General features: G+C 44.7%; 1 protein-coding gene across 2 annotated transcripts in view; it reads left to right on the plus strand.

Annotated features, from left to right (window-relative positions):
• LOC142592657 (uncharacterized) overlaps positions 1-10,270 on the plus strand; it is a 148,420-nt gene extending 138,150 nt beyond the window's left edge. The window contains exons 20-21 of one of the 2 annotated variants that reach the window (XR_012830760.1): positions 2,599-2,655; positions 8,956-9,084. Coding sequence is in view for 1 of the 2 variants with exons in the window: in XM_075704224.1 (XP_075560339.1) it covers positions 8,956-9,074 (119 nt within the window). In the remaining variant the exon portion in view is untranslated. Of the gene's footprint in view, positions 1-2,598; positions 2,656-8,955 lie in introns of both variants that reach the window. The other variant, XM_075704224.1, reaches the window with a different exon arrangement.
• Positions 10,271-22,312: the final 12,042 nt, after the last annotated feature.

Consider the following 22,312-nt stretch of genomic DNA (forward strand, 5'->3'; position numbering starts at 1 on the left):
ACTAGAGTACGCGTCATCAGTATGGGACCCCGGTCATGACACCCTCATACACTCCCTAGAGGCAATACAGAATCGATCAGCCCGTTTCATTCTCACCAACTACCAAAGAACTGCGAGTGTCACTAACATGAAAGCTCTCCTTCACCTCCCGCTGTTATCAACCCGTAGAAAACTATCTCGCATATGTCTTTTCCATAAAATCTACTACCATAACACATATTTACACTCTATATTTGTCCAACCACCACCATACATTTCATCTCGCATAGACCACCGCCAAAAGGTAAACATTCCGCACTGCAACACCGTCGGCTTTTCATACTCATTTCTTCCCCAAACGAGCAAAGATTGGAATAACTTACCCGCATTACTTACAAGCATTATTGACACCAATAACTTTAAAAGCACACTTCAAAGCTTCATGTTATAAATAATTGTTGCGTTTGCTTGTTCTGTATAATAACTGCTTTTATGCCATTGTTTTACATTATTGCTTGTATTTTTATATCGTATGTTCTTTCCTTTCTTTATTTTGTTCCGCCATGTATTGTTGCCACGCTCACAAGTTTCTATTTACCATTCTTGTTTTGTATACGATGTTTTTTGCCATGTTGTTTGCCTTCCCTCCTTATTTTGTGATTGCCTCTGTATTTACTTACTTTGCCCCTCCCCTCTGCAATGTACAACCGTACCTTGAGGGTATGATAAATAAATAAATAAATAAATAAATAAACAATAGACCATATTCACACTATCAGTCAGGTGATAGAGAAATGCGCGGAATATAACCAACCCTTATATATAGCTTTCATTGATTACGAGAAAGTGTTTGATTCAGTCGAAACCTCAGCAGTCATGGAGGCGTTATGGAATCAGGGTGTAGGCGAGCCGTATGTAAAAATACTGAAAGATATCTATAGCGGCTCCACAGCCACCGTAGTCCTCCATAAAAAAAGAAACAAAATCCCAATAAAGAAAGGCGTCAGGCAGGGAGATACGATCTCTCCAATGCTATTGATAGCGTGTTTACAGGAGGCATTCAGAGACCTGGATTGGGAAGAATTGGGGATAAGAGTTAATGGAGAATACCTTAGTAACTTGCAATTCGCTGATGATATTGCCTTGTTTAGTAACTCAGGGGACCAACTGCAATGCATGCTCACTGATCTGGAGAGGCAAAGCAGAAGGGTGTGTCTAAAAATTAATCTGCAGAAAACTAAAGTAATGTTTAACAGTCTCGGCAGAGAACAGCAGTTTACGATAGGTAGCGAGGCACTGGAAGTTGTGAGGGAATAGATCTACTTAGGACAGGTAGTGACGGCGGATCCGGATCATGAGGCTGAAATAATCAGAAGAATAAGAATGGGCTGGGGTGTGTTTGGCAGGCATTCTCAGATCATGAACATCAGGTTGCCATTATCCCTCATGATAAAAGTGCATAACAGCTGTGTCTTAACCAGTACTCACGTACGGGGCAGAAACTTGGAGGCTTACGAGAAGGGTTCTTCTTAAATTGAGGACGACGCTTTCCATCGAGCTATGGAAAGAAAAAAGATGGGTGTAACGTTAAGGGATAAGAAAAGAGCAGATTGGGTGAGGGAAGAAACCCGAGTAAATGACATCATAGTTGAAATCAAGAAAAAGGAATGGGCATGGGCAGGCCATGTAATGAGGAGGGAAGATAACCGATGGTCATTAAGGGTTACGGACTGCATTCCAAGGGAAGGGAAGCGTTGCAGGGGGCGGCAGAAAGTTAAGTGGGCAGATGACATTAAGAAGTGTGCAGGGGCGACATGGCCACAATTAGTACATGACCGGGGTATTTGGAGAAGTATGGGAGAGGCCTTTGCCCTGCAGTGGGCGTAACCAGGCTGATGATGATGATGATGATGATGTCTTTGTAAATGCACACAGGTACCCAGGTACATGTGAGGGGAGGACAGCCACTGCTGTAGCTCAGACAATAGAGCACCACATACCACAAGTGGAAGTTCTTGCGATGGCATGCCATCCTTTTCCAGATGTATTCAAAGAAAAATTTCATCACTCATCGAAAAATACATTCCATGCATAGTCATTGTGTCAAACTGGCAATTGCCATGGTTCATTCAACTGTTAAAAAGGCTCCGTAATAAGAAAAAAACACATTTTTCGCTCTGCAAAACTAACCGGTACTGAAGAACGTTGGACTACTTATCAGGCCGTGGCTACCTAATACAAGAAAGCTCTCAAGCATATGGCAAGGGTTTATTTTTCGGCACTACATTACCATCTATTGTAATTCCTAACCCTAGGCAATTTCGGAGCGTAGTCAACAAAAGAGACAATTCAGCTATTACTCAAGCAATCAACTAATCCAATTTGATCAATGCACAAGTGTTTTTAACTCTGTATTTGTTTCTGCTTTTCTCAAAAATGTGCGTACTGTAACCCCTACCTATCTCAGTACTGACTTTTTATTGCCTCTGCTGGGACTTTTGCTTTTTCTCATTTATATTAACAATTTACCCGATGGGTTATGCTCGTCGATTAACCTTTTTGCAGACGACTGTCATATACCGTGAAATTAACAGCAACTCCGATATATGTCTTCTTCAGTCTGATATCAGCTATGCTCCTGACTGGGCTAACACATGGAACTAAACATTAACAAATGTAAGTACATGCGTGTTTATCGTCGTGATACTACACTACTTTCATATCATCTTAATACTAGTAACCTCAAATCTGTGCCCTGCTACAAATATCTAGGCATATTTGTTTCTTCTAATCTTTCTTGGAAGATACGGGTAGACCATATAACCAACAACGCTAATCGCATGCTGGGCTACATACGCTGCAATTTTTATCTTTCTTCTAGTTCTGTAAAACTACTTCTTTATAAATCATTAGCTCGTACTAAACTTGAACATGCTGCATCTTTCTGGGACCCCAGTGAAGAGACGCTCGTCTATCAACTTGAATCTGTGCAGAACTGGGAAGCTCTCTTCATTCTTTCTAATTATCACCGTAACTCCAGCGTCACTACTGCGAAAGCAAGCTGATCGTTACAATTGGTTGTCACAACATAGCAAAGTATTTTGCCTTTGCCTGTTCCATAAGATGTATTATGACAACCCCATTAACCCTTTGAGGGTCAATGATGTAAATATACGGCACCGCGAACAAGTCCAAAAATGGTCAATGCCATATACTTGCGGCACCATCTGTATATTTAACAAGTGCACCAATTTCCCAACTTTTTCTTTTATGTCATGTGCTGCCACTACGTGGCAATACAGGGAATTTTTTTCGCGTGCCTCCCTCTCTGTTTTCGTTGCATGGTTTGTTTGAGAAAAAGTTTGCTCCCGCGCGTCTATATACTACCGCTCGCGCATTGGCGAGCGGGCGGGCGGGAGGCAGTTTCGGTTTTGTTTCGCGCACTGGTTTCGGCTTGCGCTTGCAAAACTGATGGCTGCCTTATTACTAATTGCTCAAAGGGCAACTGCTTGTTCCTCGCTCGTTTAGTGATCATAGGGGTGCGCATAAGGAGGATGTGGCCGTGCATGCGTTTCCATTGCTTTTTTTTTTGTTTGTTTGTTTTTGACACCCGCAAAAACTAATTGCTTCTTGTTGGCGATAAGATGAACATTGGCAGAAGTTTGTCACACATTTTGCTTTTTTGACAGGCACACAACCTCAGTTTTCTTGAGTCACCTACGCAGTTAGATTACGCTATGGATGTACATATTAGTGTAAGAGCAGGAACATTTGAGCCTTGCGAAATATTTTCGTGTGTGCATTTTCAAAGCCTTGAGCTATGTGTATAACAATGCATCAAATTGTTTATTCTTATAAGTTTATTTCCTTTTTTATTGTTGTTATTCATGAATGAAGAGTACATATATACCAGTGCAAAATATTTTTTTCTCACTTTAAGGTCACCCTAGAAAAATTACGGTAAAGTTTTTTCGAAACTAGTCCCTAAGGAGAATTGGAATCTGCAATAAAAAAAATCAACCCTGGGCGGTCGCATATGGCGAAAAAAAATCGAGGGAGGGTTAAGAATAAATTCATAACCCTCCCTTGTTACGTTTCAGCTCGCGTCGACCATCGTCATAAGGTTGGTATTCCTTCATGCCACATCAACCACATTTTCAATTCATTCATCCCCAGTTCGTCAGCCAATTAGAATCACCTTCGCCGATCTGTCATAGAAAAATCTGACAATCCTAAATTCAAAGCTGCTTTAACTAACCTGCTGTTGTCAAAACACAAGAAATTGTAGCACGATCATTTTTATTTTTGCTTAGCGCATTTGTTTTAACTTTTTGATCTCACCAGTCTGTGTTTTATAGGCATATATTACTGTTTTGAATATCATTTTTTTGGTTTCCTATCTTTGTTGGTAAGACCTATCTATGCATTGTATGCTCAGCGGGGTTTTCTTATTCCTTTTTTTTTTCACCTTGTACTGTACGCTGTTGTTAATTTCTTTATTGTATTAATGTAAACCTTTCTTTTTCTTTTTAGTTTTATACAAGTTTACTGCTGTTTTTTTCCCACTCTATCGAACGTACCCACTCCCCTCTGTAATGCCCTCGGGCCCTGAGGCTAATGAAAAAAAAATAAATAAATAAAGCAGGAACATGGGAATAGTGTTCTCCTTCAACCAAATATTCAGATGACCTTTTGTGTTTCTTGAATGTCCACGTCTGTAATGTTTTAAACGTATGTGCCCTCTGAATATAGTAGATGCACTAAGGAGACAGGAGGGGTAATGTGTCATCGCACCCTGCCAAAGTGTGCCGTCACTTCAGAAGGAGGGTGGCAAGTTCGGTTATTTGGTTGAGCATTGACATTCTCAAAAGACAGTTCTAGCTCTACAGGACTGCAGAAAGAGGGGGCTGTGTTTGCATCCACCATTCTGTGGTCCCATAACCAGCGCGGTGTTTCAGAACATCTTTTCGGAAAAGTATTTAGAAAAAAGAAAACTGAACCAGGAGTCGAAGCAAACTATAAACAAAGGCCACCTCGCAGAGGGCCTGTCGACCAAGCCTCTCTTGCAGCGTTCTAAACGCCAGCTGATAACACTGCAGACAGTGTGTGTGTTGCTTATACTGCATTTATGCAAGCTGTATGCTTCCTTAGGTGCAGCCTCAGCCAGGGGCTCTTCGTGGCTTAGCTGCACGTGATGCTGGAGATTTCTTCTTGCCGATGTGAAAAAGCTTGTGTACCGTTTTTTTTAGGTCTAATTACTGTCTGGAGGCCACAATTCCACGAGGGAATCAAATAATTAATGACAGCACCTCTGATACAACCAGTTCAAAACGTGCAGTAAATGCAGCCCGGCTTCCGATGTGAAAACAGTAGTCCCGTTAGGTCACTGAAACTGGAAGCGGTGGTCACGTGGTATCAGAAATATTTTAAATGGACCCTGAAACACTTTTTCGACGTTGCAAGAAAACATTGTGGATGTGTCCACGAGGCTCCTGTGAACATGTGGGCCAAATATGATTGCAGGGCATGCAGCAGGATATTTACTATCTTTTGTCAAAATCGGTGGAAAACTGCTTGTTCTTGCTTCCGTAGTGTTGTCGGACAGCGTCAGCAGTAGCAGCTGGACTCGCAACAGCTACTGGCCGATTTCATGATCGCCGAGAACATCCTCAGTAATGCAGTTATTGCTCATTTGAGTTAAGTAAATGAAAAAATATATATATGTCTGTGATCTCAGAAAAACGGAGAAATCATTTCATTGTTGCACTGCACATCTAAACGTGACAGTTGTGTGTTGCTGTGTCTGCTATTTGTGGCCTCCCAAGATGGAAAGCGTGGTGTATAGATACCACGGGTGCAACAGGGTGCCGCCAGGAGCAGTCTCGCATTCCACATTTGGGCATTGCTCCCTTGTGTCCCCATGCTGTCTCTCTTGTTTAGCTTCCAGTCTGCTAGTTGAAATGAAAGGAGACGCAGAGCTGCTGATCGCTTCAGTAACTACATCTAACTTCACATGTTCTTGAAGGATTTGAAAAGTTTTTGTGGCAGGAGATTCGTGAGGTGATGTCATTAGTTATGTTGGATGTTTGGGATTAGTTATAAAAGTGTTTCAGGGCCTATTTAAGAGCCCACTAGTCAGCCCATTTTGGTAGTTGAAGGCCATACACTGATCTTGTTCCTGAAAGCTGCCAAATTGGTCTTTCTAATTTGGCGCTTCTCAATTGGAAACATAGAGGGACACGATCCCCCTTTGTCTCTTCAAGTGCTGAATGGATTCGGCTTTCAGCAGTATGTCCATAGTCTGTGTGTTTGCATCAGTGATACTAGTATATCTGTTACCATGAAACTACCACAACAGGTTTTGGTGGCGTGATCAGTCTCCTTCATGTCTGAAGCCACCCTGCTCTTGGTGCATTTGGAACTGGTTACAATAAAAGTTAACGTAATTATTTGTTGCACTCTCGGGGAATTGAGGCCGGATGGTGTAACTACTGGTTTAATGGTTATACAGTAAAGCAATAAAAATGAAACAAAAATATTTCTCTTAGTACAGATAAACCTTGATATATTGAACTTAATATAATGAAATTCTAGATATAACGAAGTATTTAACTTTTCATAACCTCTTGTCCATAGAACACTATGTAATTAGAACCTCAACATAGAGAAGTGTGTGATTTCAATACAACGAAATTTTGCTTCTGCAGCAAAGGAATGCCGAGACAATAAATGGAAATTTCCAGATGCTCAAATGACTGAATTACAGGCAGCTGCTTGCAAACGCACCTCTCGAATCGCACAAGAGCGACCGCCAAAGCGGAGCCACATCATGTTCCATATGAACTCCATGTGTGATAAAATCTTATCGCAGCCCATGCACTTTGTGCTTTAGGTGCGAATGAAAGTGTGAGGGTGAGAAAGAGGGTGGCTTTAGGCATGGGTGCTGCCTTTGCACGTGAGCAAAGGGAAAGAGAGGGAGGAGAACGAGCGGGGCGGGGGAGGATGAGATTGCGCACGTTGTGATTTCCGGCACACGTTTCGGCAATGGCTTCGCATGGCTATAAGCGCGGCTGAGCGCATACGCAGCTGCGCACCCTGCTTTATAATCTGCTGCGTATGCAAGGAGTGGGCATGCCGAGACGGCGTGGCATCCAAACTGTCTTCCCCGCACGTTTACTATTGGAGCTTGCGTAATCTAGCGAGTTTCGCTGGCCGGTTGGAGTGAGAGGCAGACTAAGCATTCGTTCCCCGCCGCCAGTGCTTTTCCACATAGTGTACATCCTAGTGCAGGTGACTCTATCAGCTGCAGGGGCAAAGTGCATGCGAAAGTGTAGCTGGCTTTGCTTAACTCATACTGCCTGTGTGAAGATGTCGTCGACATGTTATGAAACTGTATCATTTGTCACCGATTCCCAAATTCATCGAAATGAATTTTCTCATTCAAATTTGCTTTTTTTCGATTGCCCAATAATTTGGAAAATTCTGCGGCCCCTTTCTGTGTAAGAAAAATTGATCGGCAACTAAAGTAAATTGCTAATTTTACCTGCTTCGCTACATCTAGGTTTAACTGTACTCCTTTAAAACTTTGCCACTCCTGCAATAACTCAAGCACCCACACTACCGCAGCCCCTGCGGCTCCCTAGTATATTTGTTTTCTGTTTTCAGTGCACTTCCTGCCTCTCCAGAAGCAACCAGTGCGAAAAATAACATTGCGTACCCTTTGTCCACCAATGGTGAGGTCATTGTAAACAAATGCGAACCTTTAGGTTAAGTTCTTGACTGTGGGTAAAGCAAATGTCCCTGTGCTCTGCTGCTCTGTCACAGCAGAGTATCCATGGCGAGCCTGTTTGGCAGGTCTGTCACCACTTTGACAGGCAAAGAGATTCATGAATACTTGACGAATTATGAATTGGAAAAAAAAGAAACGATGACAGAGAAACAGTTGCGATGCAGCATGAAATGTCAGATGAGCCAACAAAAGAAAAAAAAAGAAACTGACTGGGACTGAGAATTCAAAAAGCGGTCGTGGCCATGAACAGCGTGGCATGTCTGTCCGTCCGGACTATAACAGACGGAGGAATATATGACCTGTTTTGCAAAAACAAATTCCGTTTGCGAAAAGGATTCCCTCGTCAGTTTCGGAACCTTCCACTGAAAGTTTTGTGATGTTCAAAGGGCGCCAGAGTGGTACTTGCCTCGGGCAAGTTTACAGAGAGAAGTTGCACGAGCAAGTGAAATCGACAACAGAAAATTTGCTGAAGTAACTGTGATCTCAAAAGAATGTGTTGCTTCATAAATCGGTGCTGTATCGTGTTTGCTGTTGCTGCCGCTGGTATATCGCATCTAAAGCTAACTCATGGGTCCAACAGGAGGCATGCACTCAAGGCAAGCTTTAAAATGAAATTCTTGCAAAGAACTCCTTCCCACCCCGTTACTTCTTTTGATTTTGTTCCACGGTAGTTTTATGGATTTTGAAGTTCACAGGTATGCCAGGAAGTCGCAGAGCTCATGCGACTAAGCTGAATGAAAAACAGTTCTTCCAAAGCAGTGCTTGCAAAATGTCGAAAAGCGATCAATTTTGTGGAGTCGCTACATGACCGGTTTTTCATCTTCACAAATGGAGTCGCAAAGCTGGTGAACCAATCAGGAGCAGGATACCAGAATGTGATGATGGTTATTTCATATGGCAGTGACGGTGAAAGCAAATACGAACTGCACCAACAGCAAGGCATTTCATGTGGCGACAGGCAAATTGCACTCGCTGGTGTGAACATTGGTCGCCGTGATGAACTCCTTCATCGCCAGTCGGTCCCGTGGCCTTTTTCAATTGACCATGTGAGTGCGGTCAAAGTGCTGGCTTCTTTTGTTGCTTCTCATGATCCATGCAGCACACATGGTTTAATTGGCACATGACAAACCAAATAGTGGTGTATTTATAAGCTAAGTGCTCTGAATTCGTGACTGCTTCTCATGCAGGTCTTCACAAACGGCAGCTGGTGCACCTCAGTCAGGATCAGCCATACGGCCCAATCGTGATTGAAGTGAACCAGCAAGAACAGGGCACCCCACCAATGGCTGGGCGCCTCAGCCCCTGAGCAACCACCACACAAGTAGCACTGGAAGCAGCGTCAGTGTGGGACAACACTGGCTTTGTTATCTGTACTATCGGGGCAGACCTGTCCCCTCTTGACAAATCAGGCCGCAAACTTCAAATATGTCCCAAAGGTTGTCATTTTCTGCATCATCAGTGTCGCCGAAGAGGCAGACAGGAAGCCATCTTTGTTTCTTTTTAATGATTATAGGTCTCAGATGAAGCATTGGGTAAGGAGAGCGTAACCGCAAGAAATGAGTAGAAACAGCAATATTCACTTATGCAATTTAATATAAAAACATTGAAGAATTGCTTTAAAAAAAAACAAGTAGAAATATACTAGTACAGTAGTTCTTTGAGCTCTTGCTGCTGAGATGTTTGTGTTGGGAGTACAGCCGGCATTTTTTTCTTGGTCTTATTTTATGATTGCCATTTCTGACGACCTTGTGGAAATGCATATTAACTCACTTCGGAGGAGATTCGGATTAGTCCAAAAGTGATGCAGATTTAGTTTACCTATTCCTCCACTCAACACAATGGCAATAACTATGAATTGAACACCGAGAAACATAAAAGCCATTCACAGCAATCTGCTGTGATATAACAACAGCCTCTTTGTTTTCTGTTTATATATATATACACCATGTTTTCCCTTATCTAAGATAACAGACGAAAGTGCTCAGAAACTGCCTGACGATTTCTAAGCACTGGACATTTTTATGATAGATTTTGTAGCTGGTTTTATCGGTCGGTCGATAGCATTTACATTGCATTCATGTGACATTTGTTGAGTGTAATTTTGAAATGCTAGACTAAATGTTAAATAGTTATCTAGTCATTTGCCTACTTTACATTTTTAGCTTGTACTGATGTCAGCACATTCTTTTGTGCCAAACTTGTTTTTATGAGTCAGCATTTACCACATGCTATGTGCATGAGTGAATCTCTGAAGGTTTTATGACAAGTCTCTTTGAGGTGCTGCAAACTGTTTTGTTGTTTATTAACATTGTCAATATTTTTTATGAAATTCTCTACTTGTTTGTTCTTTATCTGACTTTGTGATCATTACCTGTGATAAGGCACACTGATGGTACTCATATGGACTTACCTCAGCGTTGGCCCAGCTGTGATGTTTTCAGAGCTTCGAGACACTGTTTTAAGGTTTTATTTTATTTAATAAAGAAATGCTATGGTTCATAATTTGGCTTTGTGGCACTCTACTGTTTCCCATCTTCCTGCATTGAATTTGAAGCAAACCATTTCACACATTATCACACTTGACTCGGTGACATGTAGGTCTGCACACAAAAGACAACAAATCTGGAGCACTGGATGAACTGTTTCTATGGGCCAACTTGTGCCCTGCAAGACAAAACAAACAACAAAGTGATAGTACCTGCCGTGGTTGCTCGGTGGCTATGGTGTTGGGCTGCTGAGCAGGAGATCGCGGGATCAAATTCCGGTTGCGGCAGCCGCATTTCGATGGGGGCAAAATGCGAAAACACCCGCATACTTAGATTTAGGTGCACGTTAAAGAACCTCAGGTGGTCGAAATTTCCGGAGTCCTCCACTATGGCGTGCCTCATAATCAGGTAGTGGTTTTGGCACGTTAAACCCTACAATTTTTAACAAAATGGTAGTGATTAAGAGTAACTCGCAAGAGCTTAGGCTGCACACCACAAAGGTACAAACACTCTCAACGGCGGCGGGTTGCTTTTTCCTCCAATGTCCTTTCCTTTCACTTCAGCAGTTCTACGTTTCAGTTAAAACAATAAATGTTGTGGCATGTGCTTTCTTTGGCTTTTAATATGCCTGATTCATATGTTTGGGACTAATAGAAAAGGGCCACTTGTTCACCTTCACTACACACCCAAGGGACTTGACTCTGGCAGACGAACATTTATTGGATATACGTTTACTTCTGAAGTTCACATAGGATATGATCGGTTTATATTCATAAAGTATTCTCGAAAATGTCTACTTTCGTTGGTTACATGGTAATAGGGTGATTATCAGGAGAGAAATTGACGGTCACAGTATCACTACTGAATATCGTGTCGACACTTTAGGGCAGGTACGTCAGTGTGATGTTGCGTATTGCGAAGTGTTTTCTTAGTATTTTGGCCGTTGGGATTTGGCAAATGTCACCTTCCTATTTTTGGCCATTCTTGAATACAATGTCACTTTTTAACCGATTGAAATATTAATTGCAAACAGCCACATAGCCTAAGTATACATGACATAACAGCAACCTGGTGTGTAATTTCAAGACATCATCGCCCCCGTCTGAATTTTGTATCCTTTCTGGCTTACGAGGAATCTGCTAGAGGAAAGAGTTCTTTATTTATATTCTAGGACATCAAGGGCTAAAGAGTCATGAACAGCATACTGTAAAGGCATGATGGAGAAAGCAGCAGCAGTGAAGGTAAATTAAAGAGCAAAGAATCGACTCAAAACATAAAGAAAGCTAGGGGAGTCAACAGTAGTTGACATCAAAGAAAGGCAAAGTATTCCTGGGCACATTAGCTTACCCTGTGGTTTAAGCTGTACTGCCTTCGGTATCGTGCCACATTTTTAGGCCCCACTACCTCGGGGATCTGCCTGCGTATGTGTTGAGCAAAGCCGTGCTTTCGGCATCAGGTGCACCAATCCTAATTTTGTCATTTTTCTGCTAATTGCGCATTAATGGCTTGGTGCATCGTTTTCTTCCCCATCTTCATTTTGACACCTTTTTCGTTGTCCTGCCTGCAATAAAAAGCCTCAAATCTCCTTATTTTGAAAAAAGTAATTAGAAAGTGTCAGCCAGCTACCCTGATCCCACAAACCACAAATTAATCTGCAGTCTTCAAGGAAGACTTTGCAGCCTTCAAGAAAAGTTTGAAAAAAAAAAATTGAAATGCAGCCATTTGCTGTTTAAAGCCAGATTAGTAGGCCTGAGAACAAGATATTGCGAAAACCATAGAGCATACATCCTCCATTAGGGAGTCACTAGCAAACCAGAGGTGAATGCAGACGTATCAACCCTGCCCACGAGACAATGGGATTTCGGTACATTTAGTAAGGGAAAGCTTAAGATTCGTTGTGCAAACGTATGAACTATAAAAAATAACTGAGGACAATAAATATCAAGGAGAGAGCTGACAAATGGAGTAGTACACTGGTTTAAGGGTAAACAGAGATAAGGTACCTCAGAAAAGCTGGCAAGTGTTTCGATAGGAGGACCTATCTTTGTCAACATCTTTTCCGATTGTTAATGATTTCCTAATACAAACCATGGGTCATAAAAGACGAAAACAGGCACAGGTGAGAGGTAAAAGTGGCCGGCTTTGTGACATCCATGGACGCTCACATTATTGAGCCAGAATCCAACCAAGGTTTTGTCTTGCACAGATGCGTAGATACCCAAGAATGTGGACCTGTGTACAGCCGGCAATGTTTTTATAGCAGTGTGTTCAATGGAGCTGGTTGGTTCATCTTTAGAATAAAAACAAGAGCAGCGCAACACAGGACGAGCGAGCAAACGGGACGGAGCGCTGTCGTGTTTCTTGCAGTCACTGCCTTCCAGATCTAGGCTTGCCGTCATTCCTTATGTACACCGTGTTTCCCATAACATTATGAAAATTGCAGCTAAGGCAGGAGTGAGGGTGGTGTGCAATGCCCCTAATAAATTGAGCGGGTTGTGCAAAATAGTCAATAGGGAGGATACTGTCGCGCGCAAAAGCTGCTATAAGAATCATGTTCGCGGCTTTATTAACTGTACAATGCAGGTCATCTATAAAATCCCGCTTGATTGTAAACGTTGCTATATCGGGCAAACGGGGAAGTGCATTAATGATCGCCTGCGCGAGCAGGTCGCTTCACTAAAACGTACAGTCATCTAGTTGCGCACTGTAAGACGTGTGGTTGCACCCCGATCTTTAACAAGTGCGAAATGAGAGCAGCATTCCGGGCAAGTTGGTAATCCATTACTTAAATGATATTGCGCGACACTAAAAAACGACACGGACGGGAGAGAAGACGACACACCGAGCTTGGTGTGTCGTCTTCTCTCACGTCCGTGTCGTTTTCGAGTGTCGCGCAATATCATTTAAGTGCAAAATAATCGGCAGATATAGTGAAAAGCGTGTGCGGGAAATCTTTGAAGCATTTTGCACATTCAAAAGTGGCAACGCGTGCGTTAGCTCTGCGTCCCTCAGGCTCTCAACAAAAGAAATTGATTATCTTCGTGGCTAACACTTATCCTTTTTCTATTCTTTGTCACCTTCATGATGTATTTATATGCTGCTTCCGCAAATAAAGCATTCGGTTGCTAGCAGCGCTATGTCCTGTTTGCTCGCTCGTCCTGTATTGCACTGTTCCTGTTTTTATTCTAAAAATGTTTTTATAAGTTTACTTGTAACGTGTCACATGCGTAATAATGTAGACGATGTCATTTTGGTTCTAGCTGCCACCATGAGTGTCCACTTTCTTTTTCTTTACATTATTATTTCTACATTGAACTTAACAAATGATGTCTGCTATGTGTGTGTGTAATGACTATGTGTTCGTGATATATATATATATATATATATATATATATATATATATATATATATATATATATATATTTATATAAATAAGTGAATCGGAGCAGAGCACGGCCAACAATTTGGCCGGCTGATGTAATTATCAAATTTGCAGACACTTCTTAGGATCAGCTTGCGCAGGACAAGAGTAATTGGAGATCGCTGTGAGAGGCCTTATTCCATTACAATGTGGTTCGATTGCACTGATAACATGCAGGGTGTTCAAAGGCTTCCACCTTGATCACCACCAACGCAGTCAGCATACACTCTTTGCTTGAGGTGGCAGGTAGGCACGCGTATCTCGCCTCCCTCCTTCAGGTACAGCACAAGTTTGTCGCAGAGCACGTCTGTGACAGACATAAAAGCTGCTCAAAGGTCCACATCTAGGAGTCGACAGACTCCAGCAGTCTATCTAGCAGATATGTATAAAAGGTGTTTTTTTTAGCTGCACCAAATTTTTAAGATTAGAAAAGTATAAATCACGGTAATGTTATGTTTTCCATTCGAGTGTACAGATATTGGCAGTCTAGATACAGAGAAATCGCCACAATTCGCCTTTTGCGATGCTTTGTGGTGCCATCGTGCGGTGGCCACGAGAAACAATTTGGCAGGCGCCGCGACAGCCGCCCCATGCGCGACTCGCGGCCAAACAAGCAGGGTGTGAGGCAAGACCGATACAATGTGTGCGCGCCGTCATATTTTCTCATCGTCAGCTTGCAATTGAGCCCGCTGGTGAATGCTTTGTACCCAGAGGTTTCTTCAGCGTGACGAACGGCTGGAAGAAGAGCTTCGGCAACACCTTAAAAGCTCCTCTTTGGCCTGAAACCTCTGCAGCTGTGGCATAAAGTGCATAAGTGCCATGTGCTAGGTGTACATACGTACACAGTCAGTGGGGAGGCCAACAATATATGAAGTTGCATGCGTTATTTACCCACATAAAATGTGTGTACATCTACATTTCCTACAATCTACAGTTCTCCATAAAGAAAGCAACAAAATCCCAATAAAGAAGGGCGTCAGACAGGGAGATACAATCTCTCCAATGCTATTCACAGCGTGTTTACAGGAGGTATTCAGAGACCTGGATTTGGAAGAATTGGGGATAAGAGTTAATGGAGAATACCTTAGTAACTTGCGATTCGCTGATGATACTGCCTCGCTTAGCAACTCGGTGGACCAATTGAAATGCATGCTCACTGACCTGGAGAGAGAAAGCACAAGGGTGGGTCTAAAAACTAATCTGCAGAAAACTGAAGTAATGTTTAACAGTCTCGCAAGAGAACAGCACTTTTCGATAGGTAGCGAGGCACTGGAAGTGGTCAGGGAATAAATCTACTTAGGGCAGGTAGTAAGCCTCGGATCCGGATCATGAGACTGAAATAATCAGAATAAGAATGGGCTTGGGTGCGTTTGGCAGGCATCCTCAGATCATAAACAGCAGGTTGCCATTATCCCTCAAGATTGGATTGGATTGGAGCCAACTTTATTTATGCCTGCAGTTGGGCGCTCGCGCGCCCCGACGAGGGCCTACGTCATCTACGAAGTCGCCGTTACTCAGCGCAGGTCTCCGCTTGCCGTTGCCGACTCGCTGGGTCTGTGCCTTTCGCGCGCCTCGAGGACCTGCTGGACGGCCCAGAGCTGTTTGTCTCAATCGTAGCTCTTCACGGCTACCTCGAGCCGCAGTGGGAGCGTTTTTGATTTTGCTTCTTCTGGATTTTTAACGCAGTCCCACGAGATGTGCGTGTAGTCTGCGGTCTCCCTCCGTCAGGCTCTGCACTTATCGGTCGGATATGTCTCGGGGTACATGCGATTCATCAGTCTCGGGCTCGGTAGCGATCCGGTCTGGAGCTATCTCAGTACTACCGCCTCCGCTCGACTCAGCCTCGGGTGCGGGGGTGGTAGAGTCCTGCCACGACCGCTCAATGGCGGCCGTGGTCCTGCGAGCCAGGCGGTAGGCCTTCGTGATTTCATTGTAATCCGTCATGCAGTCCTTGGTTCTGAACCACGTCGGATGGTCTGTCACCGGGGCGCGGTTGGTTAGCACTCGCGCCGCTGCGTGTGCCGTTTCATTATGGTTCTCATTGCGTTCCGGCGCGTCGCCCGCATGCGCCGGGAGCCACTTGAGTCGTACTTTTCGCTCTTGTAGTTTGACCGCTCGCAGTACGCGTTCAGCTTCCCTGCAGATGGCGGAGTTTCGCACCGCCTGTCTCAACTCACTCAGCACCGTGTGGCAGTCTGCGTCGGCAATGGCCAGGGCGATGGCTACTCCTCCGCTTGTTCTGCTCTGGCTCTTCTCACGCTCGCTGCTGTCCTCGTGGCGCCAGTTGACGCCTCTATGACAACCGCTGCGAAGGCGTTCCGTTGGTATTCGGCCGCGTCCACGTACCGCGCGTGTTCATCGTTAGCATGCTGGTCGATGAGAGCCTTGGCCCTCGCCGCTCTTCTTCCCTTGTTAAACTCTGGATTCATGTTCTTCGGTATGGGGTCGATTCTGGTCTGGCGTCGGACCTCTTCGGGGACGGGGAGCTTCATCTGCACCTCGTTCGAGCGTCCAATTCCCAGATCGTCCAATATCTTCCTCCCGGCTTCGGTCATGGACAGCCGCTCCATTTGAGAGGTCTGTTGCGCTTCGGCTATTTCTTTGAGCGTATTGTGTATACCGAGTTAAAACAAGCGGGTCGTGCTAGTGGACGCGAACAGGCCCAGCACCGTCTTGTACGCGCTCTTCTGATGAGCACGTTGATTTTGTTACGTTCGTGTTGCAGCCATCTGTGGTAGGCTGCAACGTACGCGACGTGGCTGATGACGAAGGATTGGACGACCCTAATTAGGCTCTCCTCTCTAATGCCAGCCTTCCGGGAAGTGACTCGTTCGAGGAGTCGAATCGCGTTGACTGCTTTTGCCTTGAGACGGGTGATAGTTTCGCCATTTCTTCCGTGCTTTTCGATGACCATGCCTAGGATCCTAATTTTGCCGAACTCGGGGATCACGTTGCCGGATTTGGTTACGATTCTGATTTTTTCGTTTTCGCGTTGTCTGGTCATGCCTCTGCTGTTTTTTGGTAGGTGGGAGTATGAGAAGCCCCGATTTGCTCGGCGAACATCTCAGTCCGGTGCCTTCCAGCTGGCCTTCTATTGCGTCGACAGTGGCTTGCAGCATGCCCTTGATGTGGGCGTCGCTGCCACCGGTCACCCACAACGTGATATCATCCACGTAGATGGTGTGCCCGATGTCTTCGATGTCCGCGAGCTTTTCAGCCACTCCGATCATTACCAGGTTGAACAGCATCGGCGAAATGACCGATCCCTGCGGTGTGCCGGGATCCCTCAAGAGAAAAGTGTATAACAGCTGTGTCTTTCCAATACTCACGTACGGGGCAGAAACCGCGGAGGCTTACAAAAAGGGTTCTACTTAAATTGAGGACGACTCAACGAACTATGGAAAGAATAATGATGGGTTTAACGTTAAGGAATAAGAAAAGAGCAGATTGGGTGAGGGAACAAACGCGAGTTAATGACATCTTAGTAGAAATCAAGAAAAAGAAATGGGCGTGGGCAGGAAATGTAATGAGGAGGGAAGATAACTGATGGTCATTGAGGGTTACGGACTGGATTCCAAGGGAAGGGAAGCATAGTATATGGGGCAGCGAAAGTTGGGTGGGCCACAATGCACATGGCCACAATTAGCACATGACCGGGGTAATTGGAGTAGTATGGGAGAGGCCTTTGCCCTGCAGTGGGCGTAGCCAGGCTGATGATAATGATGACATCTACAAAAATTCCAAGAAATGGCCAGAATGACCAAAAAGGTGATACCCTCTGTTGGTGGGGTGCCTGTCTTCCTCTTAAAACGCGCTGTGGTGCGAACATAGCGGTCGATCGCCTCCTTTCTTTCTTTTCTTTTTTCTTTTTTTTTTTTTTTTACTAGTGTGTTTACCCAAACAGCGTCGGTATCGACACGTAGTAGTGACGGCAAAGAACACAGTAGCAATACTGTGACGGACGAAACAAACTTTTATTGGCCGAACCTGTGCCCACAAAAACGGGCTACACTTAAAGCACGACGATAGTGGCGAACATAGTCGGCGATCGTCGAAATCTGATCAGCGGGTCAAGCGCGTCAGCTTTCATACACGAGCCATCGAGCGTTCGAGAGTAACCGCTGATGCCCGCGTGTTTTCCAGAAAGTTCTACACCATGCGTGTAGCGTATACATGTAATCAGATTACACAAGGTTCGGCGATGACAGACAGCGGATAGAACGATCGATGACATTCGAGAAACTTCCGATAGATGCGGGCGCGTCCCGCGCTGAGTGATAGCATTTGTTTGACGGTGAAGAGCGGTCCCCAAAATATGCAACTAAGTACACGTGTCAGTATGAAGTCCAGATGTCTGGCCGACAGCGAAGGCGCCCTTGAAATGTGTCAGTTACACGGTAAGACGCGCCACCCGACTCCAGAAGATGCCGCACAGGAAAATGAGCCTTAGCACTTACTGAACTACATCCCGATTCACTAAACGAAAGTAAAAGCCTAGCTTCTGCAAGTAAATATTACTTTACTTGGTGCGGACGAGAATGACGAAACGACAACTAGCAACGATTGCTAACTAGCACTATCAGCTTCCACAGTGCATGCTGCTTCGTACGTCAGTCCGGCAGTGCAGATGAGCTTGGCTTCGACAGATAGCTACGCCGACATCACGAGCATTCGCTGAGCTTTTATAAAGCTGCAAGTGTGCACGATGTGACGTTACAAAATGACGGCGTTCAAGCGACGGACGCACAGAGACGATAGAGAAAAAAAACTCTTCACAACTAGGTCGCGCGAGCTCAGAGATCGTTTGCTTCGCTAGCTTAAACATACATTTGCGTCTTCGTCGAGATTATTCGTATGAGTCAGTAATGATAAAAACAGAGAGGTAAACTGCATATACCTATACATGTCCCAAAGTGCAGCCCTTTTCCAGGCCTCGCGGCGCTGTCGATCGCGTTTTACCAACGGAAATCGGAAAATCCGCATTTTACTGCTAAGATGGTTACGGGAGGTGCAGCCGTAAACGAGACACGCTTTGGCATCGCGCCAAATTTCGATGGCAATAATGTTCTAAAGGCGTTCCGTGCGCGCGGCAGCGAGAATGGCAAGGCTGACAAGTCAGCGAAATAAATCTATTGGAGTTCCGGCGAGGACGCGAACTCGCCGCGCACCCGGCTAGTCCGTACATCGGGACTGGCAGGTCTAGCCCACCGACACGGGCACGCCGGAAAGCCAGGATTTGCTTGTCTAGAGCGGGGCTATGCAGACACGAGTCCCACTCCTCCTTGCTGAACATTGGGGTATCTCGACCCGCACTCCCAGAGCATGTGCGCTAGAGTGGAGGTCCGCCCGCTGGACGGGCATGCGTCGTCACGATATACGTCGGGGTAAACCGTGTAGAACGGCAAGACACAGATATGTGCCGATCTGTGAGAGTCTAAGAGAAACGGCTGGCGCCCTGTTCCACTGACAAGTGCAGCGCCTGCCAGGGCCATACTCCACTCGCTTGGAGGAGAGTGTCGAGTCCGGCCCATCCGGCCGCGCGCCCACAGAACACCTATGGCGCGCCTGCCAAATTGCTTCGGTTGTCGGCCGCTAGAGCGCTGCGCAGTGCGACATTGCAAAAGGCGGATTACGTGCGTAATCAGCGAAGTTATGGTAATTAACTTACTTATTATCAAGTACAGCAAATGAGTACTTTGGGCATCGTCCTCGACACTACCTATCCGAACAAATAAATTTTAAATAGCGGATTTCATGTGGAAGCTGCGCGAACAATTAGTTACCCTTGACAGGTTACTTGAAACCGAAAGTGGCTGGAAAAAGCGCTTGAGTCGCCGATGTCGACGCCCCCCCGCCTTTCGTCACGTCTCCGAGGTCACCGCCGGTCCGGCCCGCGAGCAGCTTGCGTTATCTCTTGGCTATCTGCGGCGTTGGCCTGGCGCTTGTTTTACTTCGTCATTCCGCTGCGCGCCACGTGTCCGCTTCCACCGACGGAATGCCGTTTCGGGGGCCGAAAGGAATGAATTTGGCGGCCCGCCGGCATTGAAGCGCTAGGCGCGCGGGGCCGGACCGGTGGTGACCTCGGAGACGTGACGAAAGGCGGGGAGGCGGTGACGTCGACGACACAGGCGTTCTTTTTCCAGCCAGTTTCGTTTTCAAGGAGGCGGCCAAGGGGACCTAATTGTTCGCGTGGCTCCCACATGAAATCCGCTGTTCAAAATTTAATCGTTGGGATAGGTAGTGTCGAGGACGGGCCGCAAAGTACTCATTTGCTGTAGCCACCTATTTTTGATAATTAGAAGGTTAATTACCGTACATAGGCCAATTATGCACGTAATTGCGGAATTTGCTCTGTATACAGAGGCTGCCTATCCGTACACTCAGATGGTAAACATACCGTACGTTACCGTGATTTGTATTTTTCTAATTTAAAAAAAAATTTGATGCAGCTAAAAAAAAACACCCTGTATATATGTATAGCTGAATTTTTCAATGGACCAAACGTATTTACCATAGGATCACAGATGTCCAGTGAACATCCAAAGGACATCCTACAATGGATATTTTCACATCCGTTGGATATCCACAGAAGTCCTAATGTGCTGCGGATGTCCGTAGGATTGTCTGACACAAAGAAAAAGCACATCCCAAGAACTTCCATCGTACTACATCACAATCGAATATTCGGACGTCCACATGACGTTTGAAGATTACCCATGGTATTACCAACGTCCTACAGATGTCCAGCAGACTCAGAACGGGACACTGGATCGTCCATGGGATCACCCCATGTACGCGAATTGACGTTCATAGAAACGTCCCACGAACATCATAATGAGATAGTCGGACGCCCAAGAGATGTTTAAATATCGCTTATTCTTACTGCATAATCTCGAGTACATCCTAAAGACATTTTTGTCACGATATAGGACGCTTCTGGGACATGTTTTTACCAATCGTCCGAAGGACTTTGTGGGACATTTGGTTGTGGATTTATAATATCCGCAAGACGTCCATATTAATTGTAAATTAACATAATATGGATGTTCCTCATGATGCGCCCTAGCAGTGCAGCAGGCCTGCTGCATTTTAATACATACCAAACAAAATTTGGCCTGGTTTTGTGTTGGCTCGTGGGGCAATCATGAAAAGGAATTTTATAGCTCTTGAAGATCCATCCCAGCGGCCCAATAAAGCGACCAAGCATTTTTGTCATGCAAAAGCTGAAGTACCAGGAGAAAGGCCAGGAATACAGCCCACCGCATCTCAATTGAAGCATGCTAAAGAAGGCTGCAGTGCAGCTAAGCATTGTGCACATGATGACGTGCTACGGTAAGCTAATAGATTACATACAACTTGATAAAAATGCATTAAATCAAAGCATATATAGACATGCAAGCTATAATTTTTCTTGTGCTAACAGGAACAAAGCTACAGAACTGTGTTCTGCGTGCTGCTGAATCGTTTGAGAATGTCATTAAAAATACAGCATTTATTTCAATAAAACAGTTACAGGAAGATCACAAGTTCAACTCTCAAATGCATTCAGCAGTTTTCAGTAAAGCGCATCAATGCAAACAAATAACACTCAATAATTTAATCATATACAAGCTCAGCCATTAGGAGTTATTTATGACGCACCATGGTTAGTAAAAGTGCATGAAATAAAATGTTTACAATTATGCACTTTGGGTAGCAAGAAAGTTTAATTTGCAGTGGGGGCACTATGAAAGTTATCATGAGGCTTGCTGTGGGCTTACTTCCTTGGTCGCAAGCACATCAATGGAAAATTTGCTGAACAATTTAGATATGTTAGCCACTTTAAGTTACCAGAGCCTTTCTGTAAGCCATATTTAGTAGTTACTTTAACATGAGTTATGCTAAAGATGTCACAACTACACACTAACAAAATTACTTGAGACTTGTTCAGTGATCATATATAGACACAAACGGCTGCTGCATGATCATTTATAGAGCAAATGCGCTATGTATCCATAACAAGTAGTAAAGGTCAGCGGAGGAAACATTGACGTTTTCGTGTAGTGACGAGACCATTTCAGTTGAGCTAATACTTTGCAGATGCACCCCGGCCAGTAAAAGAACTTTAGAAGCCCTCTGCAGGGGGGGGGGGGGGGGTGTACAAAGGAAGTTAGTAGGAGGCCTAGTGCAGGCTGGCTCACTTTAGCGCGGTCGCAGGCACATACATGCAATATTTCCTAGAAAGTTCACAGCTGTCTTAGCCATGAAGGAAGCTACTCCAGACTTCCTGCGGGCCTGCTTCAGTGGTCGCACACAGTAAAAGTGCTAAAGGTTGGATAGATACACTGGACATTAATAAAATTACTAAAGGATCACTTAAGCAATTGCAGACACGAACATTAGTCGAGAGTTCACAGGTACGAAAGTAGTTACAAGACACTTGCTTTGGCACAAAACCAAACTGATTTCACAGGTACTAGAAGTTACAAGATACTTGCTGTACTTGGGTGGCCACAAACACAAATTCACTGTAAGTGTTCACAGGCTCGAAGGCCTCTAAGCAAGTAAACACATGCTGAATGCGGCTTTTCCATGGTCGCAGCCAAATATTGCTGAAGCTGTCACAGGTACCTTGACGACTACACAATTAACTAAAGG

Source organism: Dermacentor variabilis, chromosome 9 (genome assembly GCF_050947875.1).
Source record: "Dermacentor variabilis isolate Ectoservices chromosome 9, ASM5094787v1, whole genome shotgun sequence".
Taxonomy (NCBI): domain Eukaryota; kingdom Metazoa; phylum Arthropoda; class Arachnida; order Ixodida; family Ixodidae; genus Dermacentor; species Dermacentor variabilis.